This window comes from Lissotriton vulgaris, chromosome 2_1 (genome assembly GCF_964263255.1).
Source record: "Lissotriton vulgaris chromosome 2_1, aLisVul1.2, whole genome shotgun sequence".
NCBI classification, from domain to species: Eukaryota; Metazoa; Chordata; class Amphibia; order Caudata; family Salamandridae; genus Lissotriton; species Lissotriton vulgaris.
This window is the reverse complement of record NC_141687.1, coordinates 630,098,661-630,112,608: the sequence shown is the minus strand read 5'-3', so window position 1 is coordinate 630,112,608 and position 13,948 is coordinate 630,098,661. Positions and strand designations below refer to the sequence as shown.

Below are 13,948 nucleotides of genomic sequence, written 5' to 3'. Positions count from 1 at the left end.
TGTATAGCGCGAACAAGACCCAGAGGAGTATCACAATAATGGAAGGGAGGAACATACTTTGGTATCTCTGGCAATACATATTTACACTTTGCTTTTGTAAACATATAAGGGGGGGAATACTTCTCATTGGTAACAGTATGCAATAACCTTTACTTTGGTACAGATTACCAAGTATGGTCTGCCTGCTTCCAGTGTATGTGCATCACTCTCCCAACCCACTGGAGTCGGCCTCCATTGCCATACCCTAACACCAGTTTCTGATTACCTCACCATTGCGCAGGTAAGCACAGCTCCCAGTGACTGTACAATACCAACACACACTTTACCACAACACCAATACACCCACTGCCCTCCTCCCACCCCCTTTTGTGCCAGCATGTGCAAATATGGTGCCAACGAAATCTTAACTGCTCACTTTCTTCTGTTTGGTATTTATAACAAGAAAGGAATACTTAACAATTGGCATTGACTTTATTCTATTTCATTCACTGTACGTACATTGGAAAGGCTAATTCCCACTAATCTCAAGAAAAAATTTATAGTCAATGGAGGATAAAAAAAATTGCATATATTTGTTAATTATACTCATGAAAAAAGTCTCGCAAAATTTACAAAGGAAACACTGTGGCGACAGATTTATTCAGACGTGGATGGCACTGGCGAGAGGTGGTCCCTTCATGTGCATCAAAACAAGACCGTTCTGTCGGACATCCCTGGGACAAAGACAGCAAGCACGGTCAAAGGAGAAAAATCCAGATGCAGAGGAAAGAAAGTGCCAAAGAAGCAGAGATAAAGGAGGGGTGTGAACAAAGCCAGAAGACGGAGCCCCCTGTAATCACTGGGCTCTGTGGCGATAGGAGTCACTAACCCTACCTCCCAATTAATTCCCCACAGCCTTCACAACCAGAGCAGAGACTAGGTGGGCAACAGGTGAGCCCAAAACCAATGCACTTCTATAAGTCGTTAAATGGGCTCCTCGTAATTGGATGCGATGGAATGAAGCAGGAAGGAGGAAGGCTTTATACACACGCCCTCCACTTTTGGTCCAGTGGCCAGGAAGATGCTTGCACATCCCCTTTCGGTCCCTTTGATGAGTTCTTGAGGTCAATAAGAACCCAAAATCCGATTATCATTTTGCTGAAACATGTTGTGCTGGGGACTCCACCCCCTTTGCACAGACCCTGTTATGTTTTAATAAGTTGGAAGCGATCTGTAACACCTGAATTATGTGCAAGGCTTGGCACTGGAGTGTTCCTGGATGAAGAATTCTTCTAAGACGACAGCCTAGTGGCGGACCAGCAGAGTCCTCTCCTTTCTAGGCTAACCAAGCGCACGGCACCTGGGAACATTTAACCCAAGGGCAGAGATCCAATGGCGTAACAAAAGCAGCAGCCAGGAAATAAAGCTTGCGGGTGGGGAGAAGGAGGCTTTCGTAGGGCAGGAATGTGTGCAAGGGGAACACCATCTTACCCCCAATTCCAGTGCTGAGGTATACGAAGAAGGCAAGCAGCCAGGTTCCATGCCCGTGAGGAAGGAAGGGTGGGAGGGAGGGAGGGAGGGAAGCAGTGAGAGCACTAAGATGCAGTAAGGCAAGCAGAGAAGGATTCTTCACTCCAGGGGCTTCGGGGGACCTCTCAGCCAGCAATCTCCGTCATGGTGGTGACAAGCTTTTGTCCGTTCCAAACAGTCTTGAACTGCTCGGGTACTGGGAACTCGTTCTGTGAAGAGAAGGAACTAGTTAATAAAACATCACCAAGCCAACAATGTACACAGGACAGCACAGCAGACTACAGGTACCCCGGCCTAAAGCGCAAAACTTAATGAATGTGGATTCTCATATTAATCTGGACGAATGGCACTTTTTCCAGGTACATCCCATACCATTGTTGTTTAGTTTGTTTATGTAGTGACAGAAGGGGAGCGACATTGATTCGAAGAGTTCAGCACAAACTTCTATGCCACAAGCAGTCCTCACAAGATGCTACCTACTATCTTGCGCACCACAATCTAGACATCACATAATAAAACTGTAAGAAACTTGATTGGACTAGGAAACATTCAATTCGACCAGTGACTATAAAACATTTGCTCGTTGAGACACCAACTGTTTTTCGAACTTTAAACCTATCCTGGAAACGGCTCCTAACGTGCATAAGTGTTCAAACATCTAAATCTGCCACTAAACAATGCTTCAAAACAAAATCCTATCAAAATCCACCCTCCGAATGCATCCATGGACCAGACCTCAACTCCTCTTCCATAACAGCCCACTGCTCATTCCAGATACAAAGTATCCATGAAAACTATTTTGAGAATCCAGACTTTTCTTCCAACTTTTGTTTGTTTGGTATGAAATATTTCCTCTCTGCTTCGATGCAAATAGGACCACATTTGTCATGCATACAAGGAGTGCGATCTGAGCAAAGTTCCTCGCTGTGTGCTACAATTTGGAAAAAGCAGATGTTTGGCTTGGGTAGGTTTTTCATACCTTGCACAAAGGTGGGTCCGTCGTCTGAAAACAGTCTCACCATACTCGAGGAACAATTTGTCACCTTACTTATTTAAGACGCCCACAGCACTCTAGAAACAGATTTACCCCGCCTCTGGTGTTACAAAGCCCATCCCCAAAACACTGCTTTTTTCCCCTAACCTAAACCAAGGCCTAATCTAGGAACACACATCCTCTCTTCCCTCCTGGCTAACCACCCAGCAGCCCACTATAGCACCATAGCCAAATTCAAAGTCTGCCATGCCTATGTGCAGATGTCACAAAGAGAAAAGTCAATGACTTACAAAGTCGTCGCCACTGCTGGTGGGAACTAGGATGTTCATTTCAGAGGATTTGGCGCTGACTATCTCACAATCCATGCAATCTTTACTCAGGTACACGTGGCAGCCATCAGTTTTATTAATGGACACTGTTGGCACTTTACCCAAAACCTGCAAGGAAAGAACGTCATGGAAGATCAGCAGATTCAAGGATTCCAGACCGCAATAATGCTGGCACATGGAAAGGAACTCTGCACACTCACAGCACAACAATAACATGGAGTACAGAGTTTCAAACTGTGTTGCAACAATTAAACAGGCAGACTAAGAGTGTGTATAAACAGTAGACAAAAAGCAGGTAGTTAGTACTTCCATCACTCAACGAATTGCCAAAACCAATAGGTCTCACCTATACAAGAGTTATTGAATTGGAAAAATTTGTTTTAGCCATGTTGGACATAGACGTGGCTGCTGTTCAGCCTGACTAAAAGTTGGTGGTGTAAAGGCGAGTGTTGTAGAGTGGAATAGCAAAGAGTGGCATAGAGTGTTGTGCATTGGAAGGGCTGAGTGGAATGGAGAAATTGGTATAAGGTGCAGCGACGTAGATTACAATGTTGCAGAGTGGCGTGGATTAGAATGGTGCAGCGTGGCGTGCATTAGAGTAAAGTGTTGCAGAGTATAGTGTCGCAGAGTGCAGCGGCATAGAATTCCGCAGCGTACAATACTGTGCATAGATTAGAGCAGTGTGCTGGGGGCGCAGAGCAAAGTGTGCGGGGGCAGAGCTAAGTGGGGTAGAGAGGAGTATGCATGGTGCGGTAGCACACTGCCATTACAAACAAGACATTTTTAATTGAAATGACCATTACATTATCACAGACATTCAGTTGTACTACTAAACCTATACCGTTTCCCAATACTTGCACTATTCATTTAAATGTGGTTTGCTAGGGAAAAAAAAAAAACTTTGCTACCTTCAGAATCCTGCGAGATTGTACCTAAATCTTCTCAGAAAAAAAAAAAAGTAGTAAACACCAAGCTCCCTTGGAAAATAGAGCCAGACATTTGACCTCGGTCTTTAACCTCATGCGCGCTAGCGTTATTCTGCTCCTGCGCTGAGATTTTTAAAAACGCACTTTACATGACGAGCTGGGCTCATCATCAGCGTGAGAGGAGGCTACGCCATGACGAGCCCAGCTCGTCATGAGCGTGGAAGGGGTTAAGTGCACAGCAAATGTGACAAGATAATAACAAGATTTACAGGCCTGTTCACAGACAGGGGCATTCGTGCAAGAAAACGGATAGTGTGAAAGGGATTTGCTCCTTGGGAGGGACAAACTCACTCAGCCTAAAACAAATAAAGCCAGCAAATAGAAAGCTAGAAAATGTGAGTTACAAACCACAGAGCCAATGTTAAGCAACTGGCGGAATGCATTCTTAGGGAAGCTTTCTAATGTCCCCAAAATGTCTTCAGCAAACGAAAGAGGGGTATATGTCTAATTTTGCAAATGAAGGACAACCTGGAACTACCATGACTCCACCGAGGTGGACTAGTACACCAAGACAGTTTCTTGTAAAAGGAAGATCACAGAAGAGTGCTGCATGGTGTGACTATTAAGTACATTATTCCCATTTCAGTGCATATGACAGCAACCGATTTTTCACAGAGGAACCACAACAATTATTGGCGCACCCTTACCTGCACTTTCACATCTCGGCTGTTAATGATTTCCACAATGCCCACTGCATCGTCAAAGACCAAGCCAAGCTTTTTACAGTTATCTGAGAACGTGCAAAGAGAATTTCCATTGGAAGTTAATGTCACACAGTAAACAAGTGCTCCAAAGTTCAGACTAACAGATACTATACACCCTCTTAATATTAAAGCCCGATCCAGTTCAGAAGGGGGCGAAGTAGCTGGTGTCACCCAGTAGGCTCACCATCGCTTCTCCTTTCCCCTCACCTAACTTTGAAGGTGGGTGTAAAATGACCTATGGATTGAAGTCAAATCTACCTACATCACCCCTCCACAAAAGTGAATCCTACCGATTACCATTTCAGCCTAAAATGAATGCTTAAGCCAAAAAATTAACTTCCTAAATTTTACTGTGACTCTTGTTAGTACATGCCCGCCTCACTCTCCATTGCAAAAGGCGGATTACAAGATAGAGCCCATAGAATTACATCCCTGTAGAATCAGTGATAGAATAACCGCGACTTAATTAAAACGTGTTTGGAACAGAGTTGGAGATCAAATTGCAAGACCATATATTGTATTATGTTCAACAAGAGTACCGAGACTGTCGTAGCTATTGCACAGTTCTGTGTGAAAGTATCTCGGATTTGCATTCCCAACTCTGCTGCATACCACAATGTTGCTTTACAATTGTACCTCGCTTTCGATCCCCTCCCTTTTGATCTGCTACGGTGTCAGCTCTCACCCACAGTGATGGAGTTGATCTTTCCCTTTATCTGCAGAGTGCTGTTCACACACTTGTAGACATACACCACTTGCTTGAGCTCAGTATCGTTGATCACCAGCTTAGAGGCATTCTCGTAGTTCTCCTGCCAAGAGAAATATCCAGTTACAACTCATACCAGTGCAAGAATGGATGCCGATACCACCTGCTATACCACCTGCTACACCACTAGCATTCACAAAAAGAATACCTGCTGCACCGGTTATGCTACCTAGTATTACCCAGTCCCATCTGTATACTCTATCACCACACTGCTAGTCTTGCTCCGTCCCACCACTGCCTGTCCATTGTCACACCACCAGTCGGTTGGATTAAAATGATATGAGTTATTACTGCATCAACAGCAGCGGACTGAAAAAAAAGTGTACCACCACCTCTGTGGAATGTATATTGTCTTTGGAAATGAACAAGTGATGGGAGAAAGATCGGAGAACATTGTGGCATGCTCAGGTACAGCCAATCAATGTGCCATTAACTACAGTCTCTTGGCTGGCAGACACCAGATAACACTATATAGATACCCAATTCAACACCCCTAAGTTGCACATTATGATTCAAAAACAGAATTATATGACCAACAATACCCCAAAAGAAGGGAAGGTTGCCTGTGAGCCATGGAGTTCAACCCTTGTTATCTGTTAACATTTACCTAATCCTGCATAATTTCTCGTTTGGGGCTTAAATCCGTTAAAAACAAGCACTCAGCAAGGTCACCATGGAGGAGCGAACCTCGACTAAATAGGGATTTCGGTTTGGACATGGCCAACAGAGCCGAAGAACTTGGGGTCAGAATACAGCTGATGGATGTATCTGAATATCTGAACTATGGGGATATCACCCTAGAGGGCTGCAGTAGCAGACAGGTAACTATCTTCATTCCTTTGCATTTCCTCAAAAATGGACTGAAAATGTAAAACCAACTTAAGGGGCGAAAATCTCTACATATTCTGCGCAAATGAAAAACTAAACCAGTGTTAATCTCAATGTCTCTTCCTGGATGCTACGTACATTATAATCCAAGATTATAATGTACGTAGCATCCTGGAAGAGACACTGAAAACATTCAAGTGTTAAGAGGGAGCTGGGTTGGGATAGGTTGGAGAGTTTGTTTATCTCCCACATCGTGGCTCATTCCTAGGTCGAAACAGCAATGGTTGAGGCTTTAGCTCTTAACCGTTTGTATGCCTTTTCAAAGTGAAAGATGCTGTAAACGTACTTTGAGAAGGCACAACTGCATCAAGTTTATATAGAACTACACCGAACGTGCAACATTTTCTAGTTCAAGTAATGTCCCTGTGCAGGCCCACTGGCTTTTCTCAAGATTTCCAACCACATTTAGAATAAATGTGCATGACAGAGTAGAATTTCAAATAGAGAGAAATGAATCACGTACCTGTCACTACAGTATCGTAATGAGATAGTCAGATAAAGTCAGGCAGGAGAGTACCCTGATAATGAAGTGACACTTTTATGGCACACAGAGCCACTCCGCAAGTCAGTTATCAAAGCAACCCATGAACTTACTAATCTAAGCCTTTTGCTCAAACTCTTACTAAAGTGCGAATTGCAAGTACTTAGAAATGCCATTAATTTATTCCTCACATGTCAAACTAATGTAGGAAAGTACACCTTTTTTACATGGTCACCCCCACTTTTAGCCTGGTATTTGATGGGATTTCGACTGGAAGTATGCTGGGTTCCTGCTAACAAGGTCGCTAGTGCCAGTACTCTCTCAAAACTGCATTTGTACCCCAATTGGCAAAACCTTTAACACAACTTGAAGTCCCTAGTAAGCGATACTTCCGGTACCTAGGACAAGGAGGTTAACACCTTGGCTGCTAATGGTTTTCCCCTCCTGTGCTGATTGATTGATGAATCCCATTGTTCATGACGAGCTCAGCTCGTCATAAGCACAGCTCCACTGTGCCTCATGACGAGCTGAGCTCATCATGAGCATGGAAGGGGTTAAAGAGGGTTGTTAAGGGCTGCAGCATGAATTGTGTCACCCTAAATAAACCCTCACCAAACACATACAGATTGCCTCTGCAGGGCTGCATGTCTTGGTGCAGACAAAAGTGAAAACACAACACAACACAACACAACACAACATAGCCCTGTGCAGCATGAATTGTGTCACCCTAAATAAACCCTCACCAAACACATACAGATTGCCTCTGCAGGGCTGCATGTCTTGGTGCAGACAAAAGTGAAAACACAACATAGCCCTGTGTGCCATGCCCACAGACACTGCATGCATTATTAGTAAGTCACCCCTACAGCAGGCAGTGCAGCCCTAAGGGAAGGTACTGCATGTGAGGACATACCTGCATGAGCAGATGTGCCCATGTGCTGGTCAGCTCTAATGCTGCCAGTACAAGTGAACAGGAAAGTCATCCCGAGTACAGGTGTTAGACACCAGTGAAAATGAGTTCCCCAGCTACATGATGGCTTTGTTGAAAATATTAATAACCCACACTGATACCAGTGTCAGATTTATTAATACAAGCACACAGAGGTCACCTTAGAGTTGCTCTCTGAAAACCTACCAGCTACTGGTGTGATGGCGGACTGTTTTTCACCAGTCTGTCACATGAGACAAGTTTCTGACCCCCAAGGGTGAGAGCCTTTGCTCTGAGAAGGTCAGAAACAAAGCCTGATCGGGCAGAGGGTGTTTACAACCTCTCCCTCGTCCCAATAGGATGACCTGCAGATTAGCATTTCAAGGAAGGACCGCTTCAAAGAGCCCATCACCTTTGGTATGTGAATCTGGCTACTCACAGGAGAGGAACCAGAGCCCCTTTGTCCAGGGCCTTTTCGTACTTGGACAGACTGGAAAATTAGCTAGTCAGATAGGAGTGTCCACCCTCAGGCTAGTAACCACCCTTAAGGTGGGCTACCTGAGCTGGATGCAACTTTTCAAATTTAGCCATCTTGGTGATGGTAAACTTAGGAAGTCTGGGACAGGGTGTTCCCATTTCCCACCGGAAGTGATCATATAGGGGGCGTAGTGACCACAAGGGTAGGTAGCCCACCGGCTACTACTCTACACTCAATTCAAAATTTAGGGGAGTCCCTGGCACCAGCTAGAAAATTAGATCCTGCTGACCTACGTAGGAGGACACTGAAGAGAAACAAAAGCAATGGCTGAAGAACTGACTTGTCACAAGCCAATCTAGCCAGTCTGCTGTTCCCCATTGAATTGCACAAAAGTTGTCTCATCCTGCAAGCTGTTGTGCCTCCAAAGGCTGGAAAGACTGCCTGCCTTCAAAAAAGACCCAGGGAATCCCATGGAGCAGTAGAGCTGCTATCCTGCAGGCTCCCAAAGAACCGCCATGGCGACTCCAGAACTGACAAAACACAAAGCCACCAAGCACCACTGCACCAAGCCCCCAGCCTGCGTCAAAGTGGTCCAATGGTGTCAGCGTGGTCCTCAAGAGACAGAGTCCACTTTGGTTTCATCCCTCAATAACTTAGACTTTGCCTACAACCTCTGCTTGTAGGCCCCTCAACTGCAAGTGCTTCCGAACTGCAAGATCCTTTGCACCCGGCCCAAGGAGAAGAGGGCCGCCTTGGTTACTCACCTCCCCTAGCATCACCAAGCTTGAACCCCCTGGTTGGTTCAACCTGACTGGCCTCCCAGTCTAAACCTGCAGCCTCTTTTCCTGTAGACTGATTCCAACTGATTAACAGTGGGCACCTGACGCTGTATTGCACCACTGCAACCGGCCGCCCTTGTGCCGCTGGAGGTGACCTGCTGGTCCTGTCTTGGACCTTGCCCAATACTCACCTTAAGTCTCAGAGATTGATCTCTTAAGTCAATGCACTCTACTTGCCGTGCTTGTTTTTTCTCCCATAGGATAACATTGTAGCTTCTGAAAAATGCACTGTTGACTTTTTATACGTAAAAGTATTTCTCTAGCAAAACGTACTTACCGGATCGTACAGATTCTGGAGCCAAACATATCGGCATATGCGTCATATTGAGTCATGTGCATAATTTATTGACTATTGTGTGTGTTTGCAGATGTCTAACACTCTTCTCTGATAAGCATAAGGCTGCTCAACCACACTACAGCCTAAAGGAGCACATTGGAATTACTAGAGCAAGCCTGTGTCCTCATTAGGGAATACTGGACCCTTTACAGCAGGATATACCTCATTTTGGTAGATCATACAAAGAGCGAGCTTCCTACAACTAACAACTGCTTTATGAAACTGGCACTTTGAGATACTTGAGAATTACAAACAGTGCTTTTACATTAAAAGCAAATGTGTATTTAACATTTAGCATTTGCTTTCTCCTTATTGCAAATACTAATGCAGATATTAATAAATACCAAGTCATTCAAGTCATGCTCATACCTCTTGATTCATACCAAATGCAGACCAACTCTTTTCCGGGCAAATCCTGGCTGCATGTCTACCACAAAGCCGATGTGGCACCTCTTTTAGGAAAGGGTGAGCTGCACTTAGTTTGCACACCACATGACCTTGAAATGATAACTCTGCTTGCCCCAGTAAACTCTGGCACCTCATTAATCTCCTCCTGACAATGTTCAAACACTTGGCTACTCTCATTGTTCTCTAAGAGGTTGACATTAGACACACTTTTCTGGACTACTTGGTCTCCTCTCCTCCTGAATGCCTTGTTAAGAGATTGTCGGTTACAGTTGAGGGAGGGAGAATGCATTTTGTCTGGCTCTGGGAAAGTGGAACTTGCATGCAATCTTGCACCGCTGGACCGCTCACTTTTAGGACAACCTTGGAAATGGGAAACCAAAGGAAATGCAGAAGGTGAATTCCCTATTGAGCTCTTTACTTGAATCCTGACTTTAAAAGGATGATAGTTGTATTTTGTGCTACTGACACCTTTCTCCATAAAATTGACATGAACTATCTAGTTTAGGTAGCACTTGTGGAAATGCCTGCTTATGTCTGTCAAGAGTTCCTACACATTACTTCTGTTGTCATGTGCGGTGTTATCAATGCAGTTAGGATGTTCAACTACCTAGTGCTAACGAGGATGTTAAATTTTAAGAAACTGTATTTAGGAGCAGAGATATTCTGAGAGGCTCAAGACAGTACAAAGAATTTATAAGGGAGAGCAAACCCATCTCCATCAGCAGTAGCACTCCCATCCTATTAGCTCCACCCAGCTCACCAGTGTCTCCGCAACAGCAGAGGGGTGTCGCCCCACTGCCTGGCTCCGAGCCAGCAAATGTAAAATAAAACTATGCTCATGCATCGTTTTATTTTACATTTGCTGGCTCTAAGCCAGCAGTGTTGGGAGGGGCGGGCTGAGGCATTGGAAGGGGAGGGAGAAGAGTGCTATGTGCACTACATTCCCTAAGTGGGCATATGTGTTTTGGCCAGCCGGCATTTAGCAGCTGGGCCGGAGAAACCCCACAGACTCCCTGGTCTGAGCAGGCGGTTCTTTTCTGCCTGCTCAGACCGAGCCACATGCTGTTTTGCAGCTCAGGGATTGGATGAGAGACTGTCCCAGGGCCTGCTGGGTCCAGCAGGCAGGAAGAGGAGAGGCGGCGAGAGGAGACGCAATGCTGGAGATGGTAAACAGTAAGTTAAAACATTTTTTGAATGTATTCCCCTCCTCCCCACTGCCCCCCATGCGACCCCACATCCTTTGTTTATGGTAGCCACCGCTGGTCTCCACCATCACCTCACCCCAAATCCATAGTATGCCTCGAAGGTTCATGCTTAAATCTATTTGTCGGTTCTATAGCTTACTCTGCTGATACTATGTGACCCAAAACTTTTTCAACTCTCCCCACATCCAAACCCCACTTGTGTGCAACCATCAAAGAAATCAACACTTCCCTGGTACTTCTGCCCAAGGGACATTCTACTAATGCAATGTTGCCAACAGGTGCACATCAAGTGCAAGTCAAAATGGCTCGAGGCACCTACCACTCTCCACTTCTTGCCATCCAGCTCCAGAAGAGCTGGCTCTTTCTTGGGCGCACTTTTAGCGGGTGCACTGCTGGCGGCAGCAGCAGTAGGCTTTGGTGTGATGAATGGCTTTGGCCCACTCCGGACAGGTCCTCCATGGGCCTTCAGCCCAGGGTTCTTGTGAGTCTTCATAGTGTCAGGGACGTGTTTCAGTGCTGGAGAGAAACACAGGAAATAGCGGTTTGATAAAAATATCAGATGCTCATGAAATAAGCACCTATTGAACACACAAAAAGCAAACCTTGTTGCAATACAAGAAACACAAAATAATGTTTCTGAACTTTCCCTCCCAGTCGGATTTCAAAATGAAGCTTGTGCTCATGCTCTATCCTTAACACATCCTGTCAGAACACAATATACAATTCCACATTTAGAAAAAGGGGCAGAGTAGATGCAAATGAACAAGTAAAGAGGAAAGTGCCACTCTTTACGTTGCGGTGCGGTCTTCCACCCCATAGTTATTCCACAGCCCCAGCTCACAGGGTACGGACCCTCTGGCCCAAGGTGATATCCTACTCACACTGTGACGATCTTGACATTGCATGGTACTCTTAAACCTAATCTGCTTGGCCTACCTATTATTTTTCTCCACTACCTTTTTTTTAAAAAAAAAAATCTGTTTTATTGAAACACTTGGCATACAGTTACATTTCTTGTGTGTATAATTCAAAGGGGAAACAGCGATTTGAGTAGCTCGTACAATATCTGAGCGAATGCCGACGACGGTTGAAGACCCAATAAATGCACTCATTAGCGAATAACACCATCAGCTGTAATGGGGACAGTCTCTGCATTTTCCATAATGGACACTCCATCATTGTATTACAACTTATTTCGCAGTGTCGATCCCACCAGAATATCTGGCCCTACCCTTCAAGACGGGCAGTCTTCTGGCCAGCTGTACCCCTGTTGCCTACAACCCTCCGGCCAGTGATGCAGCGTGTTGTTCCTCGATGGTGTATATAACCAACCAGGCCCGGTTCTGGGCGACGTATATGAGTGCCGTGGGCGGCTAGAACGTTCAGAGTGTTGTCGCGGTGTGGTAGAGGGTTGCGGCAGGGGCCGCTATGTGTGCTACAACCTCGTGTTTGGTTGTCGTGTGCAGAAAAGTAAGACATTTGTTTGAGAAAGGCAGTTCCAGCGCTGTCAACCGGGAGGGTGGGGGGGGGGGGGGGGGGGTGGGAGGAGGAAGGTGGGGAAGGGGGGGGTCGGGTGGGGGCGAGAGAGAGGCTGCAGGGGTGGTAGCTTATGTCTATATGTGTGCGGCTCTTGTTTCTCCCCATTGCTATGCATCATTCTACCCAAATGAGTCCCTTCACACCATTGGGGGGGAGGGGGGCGAGTTGGCTATCATCTCACAGCACCCCTTTATCGTGGCAGGCCTTGGTGAATGCTTGTAGGAAGCCCTCCCTAATCTGGGCTATCGGGATGGCCCTCTGACCCGCTGTTTCTTCCCTGCGTAACACTGTGCCCTCTGCGGTCGCCCAGTAAATGAGGGAGGCACTCCAGTGTTTCGTCTGTGGTGGGTCCGTGGCTTTCCAGTGACGTGTTATGAGTCTTTTGGCGGTGATCAGTCCCAGATCCCAGAACCTCGTGTGGGCTTTGTTGTGTTTTGTTCTGGTAAGTAGGCCCAGCACACAGGTGTCCCAATCGTGACGAAGTTCCATTGCCGTCCCTTTCGTCAACAGTGTAGTGACATCGTGCCAGTACGTCCGCAGTTCGGGACATGCCCACAGCATATGTAGGAGATCTGCATTTAGCAGCGCGCATCGTGGGCAGCTGGAGGTATCTAAGCCGAAATAGCGGTTGATCTTGTCCTGGGACAGGTATGCCCTGTGTGTGATGTAGAACTGTATTATTTTGAATCTCGAGTTGCGGGGAATGTGTTGTGGGCCTTCCAGGATCCTCTCCCACTCCTTATCTGACCAGTCCCTCTCCCTGTCAGTTGTCCACCTGTCTCTTAGTGACTGTAGTGAGCTTGTAGTGTGGGACCTTAGCGCTTGTGTTAGCCAGTGTATTACGTGCGACCCTGCCCCCTTAACGTGTAAGTATTGTATCAAGAGGTGTGTCTGAGGTTCCTCAGACATGTCGCCCCAGTGTTTCGTTAGGACCCGGATCAGAGATGCATGGAACAGGAACTGCCCAGCTGGCAGTCCGGGATTCTCTACTAGTCTCTCGAACAGGACCAGGGCGCCGTCGTCATATAGGTCCGCCATTGTCGCAAGTCCCACCTGAACCCAGTCGTTCAGGCGCGCTGCAGTTACCACACCCCCAGGCCTGGGCATTCCTTCCAACGGAAGGGCTGGGGCGTAGGGCGTAGTCTCCTTAGTTAATTTTAATGCACGTTTGTAGCATCGTAGTGCCACCGCGAGGTGCAGTTGCGTCCCGCGAGCTGCGCCGCTAAGGGGGTGGAACATAGCGAGAGCCTGCGCTTGAGTCAGGGCCGGGGTCGCCGAGGCCGTGTCGTGCAGGTTTCTTCCCGTGAGCCAGGCCACCACCCACTGGAGTTGCGCGGCGAGGTAGTAATGTTCCTGGTTCGGGACCGCAAGTCCCCCTGAGGACGTCGGGGCATACAATTTCTTCAGGGCCACCCTTGGTCTCCCTGTATTCCATATGAGTGTTCGCACTAGGGTCTCCAAGTCTTTGAAGACCCGAGCAGGGACATACACCGGTATGTTCGAATAATAGTAAAGGAGTCTGGGTAAGACTAATTTTTGACAGGGTGATTCTGGCCG

At 46.5% G+C, this 13,948-nt stretch overlaps 1 protein-coding gene across 8 annotated transcripts in view; it reads right to left on the bottom strand.

Moving 5' to 3' along the window:
- Positions 1 to 452: 452 nt before the first annotated feature.
- Positions 453 to 13,948, bottom strand: part of CAP1 (cyclase associated actin cytoskeleton regulatory protein 1) — a 48,328-nt gene continuing 34,832 nt past the window's right edge. For all 8 annotated transcript variants that reach the window (XM_086955778.1, XM_086955783.1, XM_086955781.1 and 5 more), the window contains 5 exons: positions 11,172 to 11,368; positions 5,208 to 5,331; positions 4,466 to 4,548; positions 2,794 to 2,940; positions 453 to 1,718 (listed from right to left, as the gene is read on the bottom strand). In XM_086955778.1, the coding sequence (XP_086811904.1) occupies positions 1,635 to 1,718; positions 2,794 to 2,940; positions 4,466 to 4,548; positions 5,208 to 5,331; positions 11,172 to 11,368 (635 nt within the window). In that variant the 3' untranslated portion in view covers positions 453 to 1,634. The remainder of the gene's footprint in view (positions 1,719 to 2,793; positions 2,941 to 4,465; positions 4,549 to 5,207; positions 5,332 to 11,171; positions 11,369 to 13,948) is intronic.